Source organism: Leptonotus elevatus, chromosome 12, assembly GCF_054856555.1.
Source record: "Leptonotus elevatus isolate MCC_2025b chromosome 12, RoL_Lele_1.0, whole genome shotgun sequence".
NCBI classification, from domain to species: domain Eukaryota; kingdom Metazoa; phylum Chordata; class Actinopteri; order Syngnathiformes; family Syngnathidae; genus Leptonotus; species Leptonotus elevatus.
In genome coordinates this window covers 16,580,222-16,597,515 of record NC_141250.1, presented here as the reverse complement: position 1 = coordinate 16,597,515, position 17,294 = coordinate 16,580,222, and the positions used below count along the sequence as shown (strand labels likewise).

Sequence of the window (17,294 nt, the reverse complement as noted above, 5' to 3'; positions counted from 1 at the left end):
ACTTACTTTGCCTGGAAGGCGTTGTTGGTGCCCCGGTGATCCAAGTCGTGACACACGCAACCCACGATGAGCGCTAAGATCTCCACTTCTGTCAGAGTCTCCTGGAAGCCGGCCGTCTGATTGGATGATGAGAAAACAAACCCAAACAAGCACACTCAGCGATTCTTACGCTCGTATCCGCGTGAGCTGTGAGAAGGACATTGAGTAGGAAAAGCAACAAAACACTCAGCAGGAAAAAAAAAGAAGCTAAAAAATGGATCATTGGAACAAGCAGACATTTACTGTAAAGACTGTTAGCAACCAGCATTAGCGGTAACATACTATGAGAAGTATCCTGGCTGGTCCAAAAACATCATGGAACACTAAAGTTGGTCATCTGCCGTCACCGTGGTAAAGACTTATTGCAAGACAGATTTAGAAGCTGTCATTTTCAAGTTAAATCAGCACTTTTTGTTGCTCATTGAAATTCTTAATTAAATGAACTACACTTTTTGTGCTCGTTGCACACCTTTCATACTAGCCGGATTTAATTAGTACAATTAATGAGTAATTAAAAGTGGAAGGTCAAAGGAATACAAGACATGCTATTCAGGTTTCATTTAAAAATGAAATGAACGTTAACTCCTTCACTGCCATTGACGGCTATTGACGTCAAAAATTAATTTGAACTATTTCTATTAGTTTAACTTTTTTTTCCACTTTTGTTAACAAGAGTATGAAAACCTAGAATTTTTTTATTGTACATTTAGAACAGATATAACATTTATGATTAATCGTGAGTTAACTAGTGAAGTCATGCGATTAATTACGATTAAAATTGTTATGCTCCTGACTCGATTAAAATTTTCAATTGTAATTAATCACATGACTTCAAAAATTAGGAGCGTCAGGGAATTAATTGCATGACTTCACGAGTTAACTCACAATTAATCACAAATTTTATATCTGTTCTAAATGTACAATAAAAACATTATAGGTTTTCATACTCTTGTTAACAAAAATGGAAAAAAAATGTTAAACCAATAGAAATTGTTCAAATGAATATTTGACGTCTATAACCGTCAATGGCAGTGAATGAGTTAACTATAGAGAGATAAAGCAGGTAGCAGGAAGATCACTGAGGTTCCTTCATAGACTGCATCTACCAATATCCATAAAGATGTCCAACTGCGTCACAAATGAATGAAATTACACAAATTTGAATGTTAAATATACATATTCTACTCTGCTACATTATAAATTCCAGTATATATAAAATATTCATGGCCTATTACTATTCATGTATCAATTCACAAGCAGAGCTCCGATGTTGATCAATAATAAACTAATTAAATTTTTTCCATTTATTCACCTGTTCCCAGGAGTATTTTGTACAAAATGTCAATGACTGTAATGATTGGAAAATGAAACCCTTTAAAATAAAAAACAATTAATAAATGTTATGAAAATATGTCCATACCCGATTTGCTTTGAAATTACACTGTACACAATATCGTCATCTCAATGCAACTTTTCTAGCATATGAGCTAAAAATAGAATCATGTAAAAAAAATACTGTCCTCGTGCCTATTACAACAATTCAGAGGTTATGCTCTATTTATCTGTAAATGACGAGCATCTTCTCCTTACCGTGAGCATGGCAAACATGCACTGGCACACATTGAAGGCGTGTCTCCAGTTGTGGTACAGAACCATCCGGTAGTTTTTCCTCACAGTCAGCAGCCACCGGCACAATGTCTGGAAGGGAGGGGGGGGGGGGGCACAGGACATTGCAGGGGAAGATAAGTGAGGATTTGGGTGGTGGCGCGCCCCGCATTTACCTGCGCCTTTAAGGGGGGCTTACCTGACTTAATCCACCTCTTAACACCACCGCTATGAGGTCATGGTTATAGAAGAGATCGGTACCGTACGAAATGCAATGCACGAGGCAGACGATTGTGCCATGTATGTACGGTACATTATCAGAAGCAGTTCAAAATAAATATTGATGAAATAACATGACAAAAACAAACATGTATTTTTTTCTAGGGCTGTCAAAATTAGAACTCTGGTTATTAATTTGAATTCTTTAGAGCATTAAAAAAATAACTCAAAAATAAGTTTATTTACTTCCTGTTATGGCTTGTAACCAAACATAGCCAGTGGCGCGAAGATGGACAAATACGGGCTTAAGTTAGTTTTACTTTCCGTTTTACTGACTAGACGTTATGAGAGAATCGTATGAGAAAAAAAGATCCCCATTTTGATCGTAACAGCTGTATATTTAACGGAAGCATTCTATTAAAAGATAAAAGAAAGCTACTCAAACAGTCGTTGATTCTACTTTCTATTTAATGATTTTACATTCATTCCAAGATTTTACTCAGATAAGTGTCAATAAGTTACACACTTTGAAGAAAAAACTAGAAGCAGAAGTAGACAAATGTGATTAATTGCGATTAAACGTGATTAATTATTTTTAAAAAATGTAATCGCTTGACAGCACTAATATTTACATTTAACTCATTCACTGCCATTGACGGCTATAGACGTCAAAAAATAATTTTAACTATTTTGATTAGTTGTAAATTTTTTCTACTTTTGTTAACAAGAGAATGAAAACCTATATATTTTTTATTGTACATTTAGAACAGATATAAAATTTGTGATTAATTGTGAGTTAAAAAGTGAAGTCATGCGATTAATTACAATTACAATTTTTCATCGCCCGACGCAATTTAAAGATTATAAAAAATCCGGGGCGTCAGGCGATTAAATGTTTTAATCGTAATTAATCGCATGACTTCACTAGTTAACTCACAATTAATCACACATTTTATATTTGTTCTAAATGTACAATAACAATTCACACTCTTGTTAACAAAAGTAGAAAAAATGTTCAACTAATAGAAATAGTTAAATGATTTTTTTGACGTCTATAGCCATCAATGGCAGTGAATGAGTTAAAAATACTAACAAAATAACGCTGTTTAATAACTGCCACAGATGTGTTTCGCGAGTCGAACTTGGCTCGCTCTGACCGACCAGTCGGGGAACAAAAAATGGTTCAGTGGGTCAGCTGACAAATTTGAAATCTAACTGGTTAAAGAAACACTCGCGTTTGCTAATATAGTTTACGCTAGATCAAGGAGAAATACTGATTCTCAAGGCCAAGGGCAGATGGATTTGACATGGCAGCACACAGAGGCTAAAATCGAATTGGACAAATAAATAAATAAATGAATAAAAAAATAAAATAATAATAATAAAAAAATTAAAAAAATAAATAAATAAATAAATAAATAAATAAACAAATAAATAAATAAATAAATAAAAATCCAACATCAAACTGGAAGCAGTGCAGCCAAGAGAAACATTATAAACTGAACAAAATAGACTGCTGGGACAAAATTAAAACAATTTCATATTATGTCGGTTTTCAATGTAGGTCAGTGCTTCGAATATTGTTTAGTCCAGCAGAAAAGGCCTTGCTGTCCCATCGTCATGAAAAATGTTGAAGACGATTATGCGCGTCCTCACCTCATAGTCAATCTTAAACTTGGGAACCATTCCCAGCTCCATGAACATCCTCAGCGCGGCCGTTATCATGGCGTCAACGTCCAGGGAGAAATCGTCAAACGAGAGCTTGTCAATTCCCAGCTCGCACACCAGGGGGATGTTGCCGGCCTGCGGCGTGGAAGAGGCGCAGAGGAAACGAGTTTAGGAGACTGCCGAGGTCACAGGATGCGTGGAGGGGCTCACATTAATGAGGGGGCCCTAAAACCAGATTGCGCTGTGTACAGCTGATTAGATGCGAAATGCGACATCATTAGTCAAGCATTTCACATAAACGATCACAGTTAAGCATATTCATAGTGAAGTGTGGTCTAATAAGAGCTTCCTTAGCTCTGCTCACCATTTACAGTTATTCTGCTTAACCAGCACATCATTTTAGTAAATCAAAGTTGTCCTGCACACATTTATCATGGTTGGAGTGCATATATGTGTGCGTATCCCCCCCCCATCCCCCCTGATGTTTGGCACTAAGGTGTATCTTGACCTCTCTCTTAATTTGCAGCTTCAGGTTTTTGCAAATGTCAGCCAGGTTTATTTACTGACGCCACTGGCTCTCGCAGATAAGCGTGCTCAATAAAGATCCATAAGTAGAGCAGTTATGAAAGAAGGGGGGGGGGGGGGGTTGCGGCGAAGGCTGCGGCTGGGGGTGGGGGTGGGGGTGATGATGCACATTGCTGAAGAGATCACACAGGCGCACGAGGGGGGTATATTTATTTATTTTAAGATCGGTTGCTATTTTGCTGTAATGGTCACATGGGAAAATCTTTCACTTGGAAGTACAGGAAAATAGGTCATTTATATTTCAGAAATGTCAAACCAATTAAAAATGTATTTTCAGTTTTATGAAGAATAAATATAACAATTGGCAACTGTTATTACCCATTTTAAATATTACAACTAGTTTATTGTCATTGTAGAAATCTGTGTTATCTATGTACTGTACATAGTCTGTGTGCTAATACAGGAAGTGATAAGGAAGTCAATCAATCCTTCTCTCGTCGATGTAATTAATGAGAGATTAGCGTCTAATGAGAAATAATAATAAAAAAATGTAAAGAGTTGTTAAGTTGACATACATAAACAATAAATAGGCATCAGAAAATTTTTAGCTTTAAGCAGCTATCAGATTGGCATTCAATTGAAGGGTAGTGTTGACATACTTTGTCTAAATTTAGAGTACAGTGTTGCTGTGAGAAACGAGTGATCCTATTTAGGAGTTTTTCCAGATGCAAGTCATCGTTTGGATGATTTTGCTTTAACTTGTGAGCAAAAATTTGCTGAGTCGCGCACACATCAGAAAGAACTGCAATTATTGAATTATGATGCAATTTTTTTTTATTGTAATTAACCCATTCACTGCCATTGATGGCTATTGACGTCAAAAATTCATTTGAACTATTTCTATTAGTTTAACATTTTTTCCCATTTTTGTTAACAAGAGTATGAAAACCTAGATTTTTTTTATTGTATTAGAACAGATATAAAATTTGTAGTAAAGTCCTAGTAAAGTCATGCGATTAATTACGATTGAAAATAAAATATATATAGATTTTTTTTAAAGAAAAGATTATATAAAAATTAGGGGCATCAGGCGATTAAAATTTGTAATCGTAATTAATCGCATGACTTCAATAGTTAACTCACAATTAATCACAAATTTTATATCTCTTCTAAATGTACAAAAAAAATTGTTGTCAATGTCAATGGCAGTGAATGAGTTCATCAAGTTATTATGATATATTTTTTTATAAAATACAATATTATAGACTGCGATTGGCTGGCAACCAATTCAGGGTGTACCCCGCCTACTGCCCGAAGCCAGCTGGGATGGACTCCAGCACCCCAGCGAACCTTGTGAGGAATAAGCGGTCACGAAAATAGTTGGATGAATATTAAAGATATTGTGATATTGTCTTTTTAAAAAACAGTTTTTGTTGTCTTTTTTTTTTTTAATCAATGGCCTTTCCATGGGGAAAGATGATTTTAGATGGTTTTTTTGAGTCACGAGTGTGGACATGGAATAAATAATGTTGTTGTTGTTTTTTTTACTTTGTGTCTGCGTGTGCTGAGTTTTTGTTTTTTTATCCAATGTCAAGTTTAATTCGCTGTTTGAAAAATAATAGCAACACCAAAAATACCATATACCGGTAATTATTTGTGTCTGCCAGTAGGCTGATGCAAAAATGAACAATTTCTTTACCAAAAGAGTAAGAAAAAGAATTCCAATATAAACTAGGCCATAAAAATACCTGCAAAATGCGCACCAAATGTTTCCCAAACTGGATAAAGAATGATGTCTGTTTTAAGGATCATGTAAACTATAATGAGGGTTGCATATTGCACAATGCTCAAGAGAGTCTAATGAGTTCTCTCTCGTATGCAGCACCGCCATCTTGCTGAAAAATTTAATGGGCTTCCCATTGGCCTACGCGCACTGCCTCCACCAAGGTTCACGGTCCCGGTGTCTTTTTCATCATCTGACTGAGCAGCAGACAAACACACCGAAACATGCAGGTGAATATAAATACAGCGTGCAAAAACATGCATCTCAACTCGGGTCCTTTATCTTCAGTGTACCTTTGTAGGAAAATATAAAAATGCCACCTCACCTTAGCTTTTTTTATTTTTATTTTGATCTATTTTTAATTTTTAGGTTGATGGCCAAACGAGCTTGCAGAGGATGTAGAGAAAAAAACCACATTTACCTTGAATTTGTCAACTTCAGTCTTGGAGCAAGTGGCGTGGTAAGAGAGTACCTGAAAAATAATGACACCGGTGACACAAATGCTATTTTTCAATTCATTAAAGTACGTATTGAGCGGCTGAGGGAGAGGGTACGAATAACTTTAAATAAAGTATGGAGGTCACATTCTTACATCCAGAGCCACGGATTGCTTGGCCCACGACTTCTTCACCTGGTCGTACATGATGGTGTTGTTGATGCCCAGGCCACAAAAGATCACAAAAGCCTGAGGGGGGGGAAAAAAAGCACAAAAATATGAAAACAACGCCCACTAGCGACTATATTAAATGACATGAATGCGGGTTTGCGCGTTACCTCAAAGAGACGCTGGTCTGCGTCATCAAACGGTTTCCCGTCAAGGCGGTTCAACACTTGAGCAACACCTGTTCGAACAAGCCCGAGGAGAACTAAGATAAGACATTTTGATCAAACTCGCAATTCATTATTACTGGGGATGATACTGAAAATTATGAAAATGTCAAATACATTCAAGAAACCCTCTCAGCATATTTTTCATACAAAAACTCTTCTTGCATAAGCATCTGTTGTGAATTTGTTTACTGCAAGATGACGCGGCGGTCGACCGGACAAGTGCAAAATGAATATTCAATGGATAGTGTCAACAATAACACAGTGGGACAGAAGGCTTTGGGGTATCCAACTGACTTGTCTCGGTGTCTAATTAAAGTAGAAAACACGCCGGTCATGAATATTCCATTGATATATATTGTTATGGTGTCTGAGAACGAAGGCTAACGAGTAATTACACGCATGATAGGATAAAGTGTCAGTCAAACATGTCAAAGCTATGATTTCATTGAAATGCATAGCAAGACAGTTACAAGAGGATCTTCTTTCCTTCCTTCCATCCTTCCTTCCATCCCTCCCTCCCTCCCTCCCTCCCTCCCTCCCTCCTTCCCTCCCTCCCTCTCTCCCTCCTTCCTTCCTTCCTTCCTTCTTTCCTCCCTCCCTCCCTTCCTTTCTGCCTTCCTTGCTTCCTTCCTTCCTTCCTTCCTTCCTTCCTTCCTTCCTTCCTCCCTCCCTCCCTCCCTCCCTTCCTTTCTTCCTTCCTTGCTTCCTTCCTTCCTTAATCCCTCCCTCCCTTCCTCAATCTCTCCCTCCCTCCTTCCTTCCTTCCTTCCTTCCTTCCTCCCTCCCTCTCTCCCTTCTTCCTTCCTTCCTTGCTTCCTTTCTTCCTTAATCCCTCCCTCCCTTCCTCAATCTCTCCCTCCCTTCCTCAACCCCTCCCTTCTTTCTTCCTTCCTTCCTGTTTGTTCACTTGTTTTCCACATTTACATATATATATAAAAAAAAATCCTCCCTGTCTGTTGCATTTGAGGAAAGTGGGAAGTCTGATTTTTCTGACTTCAAACCATGAAGTGTGTACGGGAACGGGAAATTGAACTCGGAAATCCCACTTACGAAGTCGGGAAAAAAGGTACCCCGACTTCACCGACCAACTTCGTTGTTACATACCAAACACATACCATGAATGGCAAAACACAATTTACTTGAGTATAAGACTAAAGAGCTTTCTTCATGCATAAATATTCGACATAAATTCACGTGCTGCTATCTCTCTGCATGAAATTATATGGTGAACTACTGGATTTATTAAATTAGATAAATACATAAATGAAGCACAATTGTGAGATGGCAAGTTTGGTCAAAATGTGTTTTGAGGACCAAAACATAAAGCAATTTATCACTATCAGCCATTTTGGTTGTTTACTTTCGCCTTGAACGCGTTCAGGTCGGAACAAGGAAAAATCCGACTTCCGACTTTCCTTGAATAATACTGAGCATGTTTCTCAATCCATTCAACTCAGTTCAAAACCTTCATTTAATTCTCAAGATATGATTGAGGCAAGCCCCTATTTTCAAAGACGTGGAAAGGAGGACAGAAGCAAAACAACAACAGAGAAGCATAACAACACACAGCTTGACATTAAAAAAAAAGCAAGCATAATCAAATGATCATTTGGTAAAGGGCACGGTTTTCATTTTGAGGTGAGCATTTATCAGCCACTGTACAACTGACAAATGAGGCAAGCAATTTGCAAGCACCACAGTAAGCAGTTATGGGTGGTTTATTGATTCAATTCGAGGGGACTGTTGGAGCTTGGCTCGGGTAGGAAGGGGGAGGCTATGCGCTCTACGGAGTGCCATTTGAGTTAAAGGGGCGAGAAGCCCGAGTGCGCCATTTTTATTTTTATGCACTTACACATTATGACAGTGGACCGCAGTTGGGGTTTTGCCATGAACCTTCTGTTCACACTAACTCGGACAGAAGAGCAATTTGCACGCTGACCTCACAAAACATTCGGCACAGCTTCAAGCAATAATATGTCATGTAGTTTCAGCTGTAAATAAAAGCTTCAAAATCATGATGCACTGGCTCAGAATAAGGAGAAAAGTGACCTTGGATTACCAATTTTTGTGGACACCTTTCATGTTTCACGTGCACTAATAATTACGAAAGTGTACTGCATTCACTTGAAAAAAATAACTCCTGTTTTCTGACCAATTTTTGGGGGAGCTTTTTTTTGTGTAATTTTATTTTATTCTGTTTTAAGGAATATTTTTTTCCTGTTTTACAGCATTTTTTTTTTCTGTCATAAAAAAAAATCTGAAAAACGGGGGGAAATTATTAAGACAAACAACAACAACAAAATAAAAAAATAATTCAGAAAAACATAGCAACAGCATCTCTTTTTCTGAGTATTTTTATTTATTTATCTATTTTACCTCCTACCTACCTACTTGTTACAGTTTTTTTTCTCTCTCCATAAAACAGAAAAAATAATTCAGAAAAACAGATTTTTTTTAAAAAATACCCCAAAAAACAAAGCTCCCCCAAAAAATTTGTCAGAAAAACATAAGGTTTTCTTTTTTCAAGTTTATGCAATACATGTCTAGAAATAATAATAATATTTTTTTTTCTTTTAAATAATAATAGTAATAATACTTTCCAAGCCTGTAAGTCAAATACAGTATTTGTATTCATATTTGTTTGGACATAAGTAGATATGAAGTCAGTGGTAAATTAAGCAGCTTTATTTTTAAATATACAATAATTCAAAGCTTTTAAGAACTTATTGACAACCGTTTTTTTCCATCACAGTTCCGCAGGAAGTGTTGCAATTAACTGTCCTAACTTGGTTCAACTGAAAACCTCAGTAGTCTATTGTTGTTCTAATCACAGCAGAATTTATCGGGATTTCATTCTGAATAAGCTGTAGGTAACCTTGCGACACAAGAACATTCATCGGTGAATCAAAAGTATCCTTGACTTGAGAATTTCATCTTCCGCTGATTTGTTTGTATCATGTTTTTTTCACTTCAGGTCCTCAGGTGCCACCCACGCACGGCACTTGGTTTTTTTTCATTTGCTCGTTTTGTTCTTTTTTCTCTGCTTCCTGTCCCTGACAAATACATTAACACCTACGCAAAATAAACGTTAAGCACACAAAGGACGCACACGTCTAAACTAGCCATTTGCAAATCTGCTGATCTGTTTTGACTCAATGAAAATAATGACTTCCTGTGTGGGATTTCAGATACAGCATCTCAAAGGTTGCTGTCATTGCACCTCACAGAGGTATTAAGCACAGACGCCAGAGAGAGGATCAATGATTTATCGCAGTGTCAGTGCGTGGCGGCCCTGGGGCTGATTCACAAACACAAAGCACACAATGAGGAAACGCCACCAAAGTATAGGCTGGATCTAATCACAGAAATGCAGCCTACAATGTAGCCCCTGTCACTGTCATTTGTTAACATGCAACAACAACAACAACAACACCAGAGGAAATAATCCATTCAAACTAATTACGGGGACCAATTATGACCACAAATGTTGTACATATTTACTTATAATACTTCCAACATCTTGTATAAAGTCTCCCAAAATAGTATTGACACCCCAAAAAAAAATTCATTGAACTTCATATTCATGCTATTAACTCATTCACTGCCATTGACGGCTATAGACGTCAAAAATTAATTTGAACTATTTCTATGAATTTGACACTTTTTCCACTTTTGTTGATAAGAGTATGATTTCAATCATGTGATTAATTACAATTGAAAATTTTAATCGCCTGACGCCCCTAATTTTTTATGATCTTTTCTTTCCTTTTTTTAAATCGCGTCAGGCGATTAAAATTTTCAATTGTAATTAATCGCATGACTTCACGAGTTAACTCATGATTAATCACAAATTTTTTATCTGTTCTAAATGTACAATAAAAAAAACATTTCTAGGTTTTCACACTCTTGCTAACAAAAGTGGAAAAAAATGTTAAACTAATAGAAATAGTTCAAATTAATTTTTGACATCTATAGCCGTCAATGAGTTAAGGATATGTTAAGCTATTAGAAATCAGTCAAGCTATAAACACATTTTATTTGTTGACTTACCAATGATTTGGTGATCACTGTTCCATATAGGAACACAAAGCACAGAGCGAATATGGAAGTCGGAGAACTGGTCCGCCTAGAAAAATAATGGCAAATATATTAAAAACAATAATAACCATCAATCTGCATTGAGAACATACTGTATTTACTGACACAATGTACACTCAGCAGTAATGAGACATCAAACGTTCTAGAATAAACATTTTCAACAATACCCACCTGTTTAATATTGAAGTGCTCATAAATTGTGTTTTCTCTCCTGCAGTATTAATTATACATACATGCTTCCTCTGACACCGTATGTGGAACACATGCATGAGAACAACCTGCAAAGCCACATGTATTTGATACAGAAAGAGCCCACAACCAAGTGGCAGTGACGGCAACAGGAATGATTGACAAATGATTTGAATTTATTCTTAACTCATTCACTGCTATTGACGGCTATAGACGTCATAAATTCATTTGAACTATTTCTATTAGTTAAATCTTTTTTCCACTTTTGTTAACAAGAGTATGAAAACCTAGAAAAAAAATATTGTACATTTAGAACAGATATAAAATTTGTGATTAATCGTGAGTTAACTAGTAAAGTCATGCGATTAATTATGGAAAATTGTAATCGCCTGACGCTCTTAATTCTTAGTAATCTTTTCTTCTTTTTTTATTTTTTATTTGTTTTGATAATCTTTTTTTTTAAAGAAAATATTATTAAAAGTTAGGGGCGTCAGGTGATTAAAATTTTTAATCATAATTAATTGCATGACTTCACTAGAATCTATTTTTTTCATAAATTTTTAAATGAAAAAAAGACAATGAAAAGCAATATTCAAATTCCAAGTAAAGCAAAAGAATGAAAGGGGACAGAAAGAAGTAAAACTTGTTTTGTCTGCCCCTAATCAACTAAAAAAACAAAACAAAACGAAAAACTCACGATTAATCACAAATTTTGTATCTGTTCTAAATGTACAATTAAAAAAAACCTAGGTTTTCATACTCTTGTTAACAAAAGTGGGAAACATTTTTAAACTAATAGAAATAGTTCAAATGAATTTTTGACGTCTATAGCCGTCAATGGCAGTGAATGAGTTAATGGCGTCCATGTCAAGCTGTTGAAACTTGAAGGTGAAGCTGGAACGGACTTTGCGGGCTATTGCATATTGTCACTGGTCTGAAACCTCCTATGTTCAAACACGGTCAATTTCATATATAATGTCAAATATATATTATTGGTCAGTCCCCAAGTAGGTATGTTGTTATCATTATTATTACTAATTTATTCATTTATACAAATGATTGAAGTGTTAAAAAATGACTTGCAAAGTCACTCAGCAAAATGTTGGAAACGGGTTGATTGCTTTGTGGCTACCTCAGCATCGAAGCGAGGATCCTGGTAGGCGTCGCTGATGTTGACGGGAAGTCCCGTGGATGCGACCAGCTCCGCGATGCTGTTGTTGATGAGCCAGTCAGAGTAAGAAGACTTTTCCATACTGTCCTTGAAACTAGCGATAGGAACATGAATAATAGGAGATGAAGTGATTAAGCCGCCGCCTATTAAGCATCTGCCTCTTCTTCTGTCAAAGAAAGAATAATCGGTGTTGACAAGTCTCACAGCCGTTCAGAAAATGGATTAATGGCTGTCAGTGGAGTTGTACACCCCCTGCGATAAACATCGTGTTAAAATCATCCCTAATTGGCCGCGTCCGATCAAAATGCCGAATATTGACAGCTCCATTTATTGGATCTCATTTGCAAGGTGTGCCTGATATGGTGGGCGGTGTACAACGTGTTCATCAAAATGTTCTAAACAATAATTCAATCTTTCCACAGAGATGCCTAGCGGTGGTGAGAATTCTCAAAACCGAATCAAAGACAGCTCCCACAGTCAGCCTGCTATTCAGTACTTCCGCCGCAAACGAGTACCGCTACTTTTGATTTCTTTATTTTGATTTAGTCCTTGATGAAAGCTTTACAGATTCAGATGCAAAATATGGAGAAATACGACAGAGTGAAAAGGTTACCCAAATGAAAAGAGAGGAAATGAAAAGCAAAACTAGATTTTTTTTTTCTTCTTCTTCTTATTTGGACAGATTTAATGGAAAAGGTCGAGCAAAGTCAAACATCATATGTACCTTGTTTCAGCATCAGCACTGCACTTAGGTGACAATAATTCAAAGGACTTAGTGAACTTCACCACCTGAAACATTCAAAAGGCCAAATCACTACATTTCAGTCCACAAAATATGACTGTGAATTAAAAAAAAATAAAAAACAGTACCGGTGACTCAATGTCCTCCAGCAACTGAACAGAACAGCGCTCGCACTTTAGCAATGTCTGCGCACGATGCATGATCTTCCGGACAATTTTCTCCAGATCGGTCTGTTCTTCAAACAGGTCGTTGACGACCTCAAGGAGCGCCTGAATATCGGAAGCAAACAAAGACACGGCTTACAAAGACTTCTGCTGAATAAGAATGCGTTCAGCATGCCGCGCCGTATACATCTCTCAGTAAAGACGCTTTGTCCTGTTCAGCTCTTACGCTGTAAAATCATTGCTATTCTTGAAGCTGTGAAACATCAGAACAATGCAAAAATGATTAGCCTCCCCAGTCAAAGCATATTAAGTCATTGATGTATGGCAGGGCCAATCCAATCTAATACCAAGCACATAAAACCATTTCTCTCCCACAGAACCGTGTTCTCATAATGTTCTCTTCCACAGCGGATCAACGAGTGGCATGAATAAGTGCTTCTCATAATGTTCCCTCCAACCAAGTCCTCATCTAGAATTAGGCCCATCTCTATGCAGGTGATCGGCGAGCATCAAGGGGGTTTGTAGGGGGGTATTTCTGATTCCAGAGAAGGGAATTGGGGCCGGGCAGGGGGGAGGGGGGGTGTCACGAGATACTTACCCGACTCCTGTCGTATTCCTTCCTCGAGGCGGCAAAGAGTTGGGCATTGCAGATTGCAATGCCACAAAAGGGCAGGTACATCTGCAGTACCTGCGCACATAGAAACAAAATTGTCTTATCATCCATCAGCAGCAGCAGCAGCAAAAGCTCATGTTCAGTGCCTGATGGCACCAAATTACTAGTAATAACATCTATCACCTGATCTCCAAACATCTGTTTTCCAAGCTTTCTGGCATTATCCAGCAACAATGAGAGCTGCAAACGGTACTCAAGAGCACACTTTCCTCATTTCAGTTGACCCTGACCACTTCGGCCTATTCCTCCTTGTTTCCTGTAGCTTCTGACACCGTCTCGCACCCCCATCCCTCCTCAATCGGTATAACTCTCAACAGCTACCACCCTGTTTTCCGCAAACCAGGGTGTGCCGCAAGGCTCAATGCTTGTCCTTCTATCGTTTTAGAACACCTGCAAAATCCTTTCTTTTCTTTGATCCTTCCTCAGGTCTCCTGACAACCTCACGACTCTAGCTGGATTCTTAAGTATTCGGTTTCGGTGAACGGTATGGGATTTTTAATAGATTTTAAGTGAACGGAGTACACACTCACATGCACGCACACATGCACTCACACACACACGCACATACAAAATAAAAAATTAAAACAAAATAAAAAACATTTTTTAAAAAGAGAGCAATGATGACGACATGTCAAATCGGTAAAATTACCGAATGAACAATACTGAGCTCTCAAGGAGAAAAAATAAATAAATAAAATAGAACACCTGCAAATGTGGCTTAATCGTCTTTATCTCAGCACACATACAACCGTCTCTCTTCAAATACGAGCTTCCAAAAACTGTAAGACCAGCGGCAGCTAGTTTTGCTGCTATTCAAAATTTGAATTACATGTGAACAGCATCACAATGTTGCAAATGTTGGGGCCAATCAAAAATGTCGTAAAATGTGATATTTTGTCACAATGTTTTAGTATGAGCAGCATATATGTTTTTCAGTAACTTTTTTCCCCCACTTTTGCTAACAAGAGTATGAAAACCTGGAGAAAAAAAATATTGTAAATTTAGAACAGATATAAAATTTGTGATTAATCGTTAGTTAACAAGTGAAGTCATGTGGTTAATTACAATAAAAAATAATAATCGCCTGACGGGCCTGATTAAAAAAAAACAATTAAAATAAGGGCCGTTTAATCGTAATTAATCGCATGATAATTTTATATGTGTTATAAATGTACAATTAAAAAAATCTAGGCTTAATAAAAAAAATAATGAAATGATTTTTTTTTAACTCCTCCCTTCCCCTTCCCCGGTACGTCTTCCTTCCCCTCCCCTGGGCCGGGGGCTCCATCCATGGCCCGGGTCTCGGTGCTATGGGGGCCGGCGGGGGTGGCTGGGGTTTGGTGTCGTGCCCGCCCCGCTCCGGTGGGCGTCCTGACACCTCGGGCGGGACCCAGTATCCGGGGGGCGAGCACTATCGCCCCGCCGGACGGGTCCCATATGCCCGCCGGGGTCCTGGTGGGGTGGGTGGGGGCTTGGTGGGCCGGTGCGCCTCCTGCCCCCGCCCGGTTGGGGTGGGCCCCGCTGGTCACACCTCTTAACTCACTACACTAGGTTTGCACAATACACTTTTATAGACATATAGGGCACATAACACACTTTGGGGGGTGGGGTAGGGTGGAAACACCGTCTTCACCCTACAACTCCCCTCCAATTTTAATACACCACACAACTTGTGGGTGGGGGGGGGCTTGTGGGGGTGCCATCGGTTGGGGGCCGCAGTATAGAGCAGTGCTGCGGTCCCCTGTCCGTGAAGCCCCCCCCCCCCCCACCCCCCACCCCCCGCCCTATCTATTTTTTTTAATGCACCACATACACTCAGCAACATGCTTGGGTGGCGGGTGGATCGGAGCGTGGGAATATCATTTCCATCGGCTCCGGTTCACCTGCTCCTAATTTTAATGCACCACACACACACACTTGTATATACACTGGGTGGGGTCACATTCACGGTTTAGGGGTAGAGTTCGCCAGTCCGCGAGCTGGCGGACTCAGTAACAGGGGTTAATTTTCACAAAGAACGCTGGGGTGACGACCGGGGCCTTCCCCCGCTGGGCCTGGGGTTCGGGGGTGTCGGCCGCCCTCCGGTGCCCCCATCTCCCCCTTCTGCCCCCGGGGGGGTTGTGGGGGGGCGGGGGTTGGGGGCCGGTGGGGTGCCTGGTGGGCCTGCAGTGCCCCGTCCTGCTGCGTTGGGCCGGGGGCGCGGGCCGTGTTGGGGCGGGGGGCGCTCCTGCTCCTGGGTTTGCTCTCCGGCCGGTGGCCCTGGTGGGGCCCGGGGGTCGTCCTTTGGCGCTGCCGCGGCCTGGGGGGCCCTGAGGTGTTGCGCTTGCTCTGTTCCGGCGGGGGTCGACGGCTCCCCTCTTTGGTGGAGATTTTCATGCATGCCAGATCCACCACACCAGCATCTACCGAAACTCAGACACAATCTGTTTCCTCCTCAGGTTATTGAATCGGTGGAGGCTGGTGTCTCGGATCTCACGCGGCTTCGTCTGTCCTTCCTTCCTTTTCTCGGTCTCTCCGTTGGTCTCTTGAGGCCTCCCTGATTTTATGTTTTTTGGATTTGTTGGGGTCTGGATGTTTCTTGGGCTGGGGAGGAGTTCTGGTGGGGGGTGTCTGGTCGGTGCTGGATTTCACCTTCCTTGGTTTTCTTCGGTCCCCTCGGGTCTCCTGGTGTTCGATTTAGGTGAACGGTATGAGATTTTTTTTTCTAATAGGTTTTCTGGTGAGCTAACAAATACACACACGCACGCACGCACGCACGCACGCACGCACGCACGCACATACACATACTCACCCACACACACAAAAAAAAAAAATGTATGTATGTATGTATGTATGTGTGTATATATGTATGTATGTATGTATGTATATATGTATATATGTATGTATATATGTGTATATATATATATATATATATATTTAAAAAAAAAAAAAAAAAGAGCAATGATGATGACATTTCCGAATGAACAATACTGAGCTCTTAAAAAAAAAAAAAGAAAAAAAAAATAGTTCACATGAATTTTTGACGTCTATAGTCGTCAATGGCAGTGAATGAGTTAATTTATATTTCCAATTATTGAATTAAAATGATGACAATATTTTCAACGCATCCTTGCTGATGTCAATGGTTGTGTGACACTTAAGTGATAACACTTGTTACTTTCATTAATAAACTAAATCATTTAACCAGTTACCGTCTCCGCAAAATTTACATTTAATGTTTGTGGAGTTTTTATCATGTCCTTGATATTTAAGAAGAATTGATGTTCCATAATTATTCAATATCGGATTGAATTGAAGTGAATCAAATCAAATCGGGGGGGAAAAAATCTAAATCGAATCTAAATGAAATCCTGTGAATTGAAATTGAATTGATCTGGGAAATTAGAATTGATACCGAGCCCTACTGCAAACTACAAATGCAATAAAACAATTTTTTAATTAATACCGCACTGGCAGGGTCAATCAAAAGTCAGCAATGTTGTCTCCCAACAGGATCCATTACATTTTTAGCTGTTCACAAAACACACATTTTTATGCTTATGGCTTTTTTTTTCTTCCAAAATGATGTTGGCAAACTCAATTAACAA

At 38.9% G+C, this 17,294-nt stretch overlaps 1 protein-coding gene across 1 annotated transcript in view; it reads right to left on the bottom strand.

The window, feature by feature from the left end:
* pde11a (phosphodiesterase 11a) overlaps positions 1-17,294 on the bottom strand; it is a 40,413-nt gene that overhangs the window by 12,528 nt on the left and 10,591 nt on the right. The window contains exons 3-13 of the mRNA XM_086091575.1: positions 13,633-13,722; positions 12,999-13,139; positions 12,853-12,917; positions 12,090-12,222; positions 10,721-10,796; positions 6,614-6,681; positions 6,432-6,524; positions 6,261-6,311; positions 3,520-3,666; positions 1,630-1,737; positions 7-116 (exon numbers count right to left, since the gene is read on the bottom strand). Of these exons, the coding sequence (XP_085947701.1) occupies positions 7-116; positions 1,630-1,737; positions 3,520-3,666; positions 6,261-6,311; positions 6,432-6,524; positions 6,614-6,681; positions 10,721-10,796; positions 12,090-12,222; positions 12,853-12,917; positions 12,999-13,139; positions 13,633-13,722 (1,082 nt within the window). The remainder of the gene's footprint in view (positions 1-6; positions 117-1,629; positions 1,738-3,519; positions 3,667-6,260; positions 6,312-6,431; positions 6,525-6,613; positions 6,682-10,720; positions 10,797-12,089; positions 12,223-12,852; positions 12,918-12,998; positions 13,140-13,632; positions 13,723-17,294) is intronic.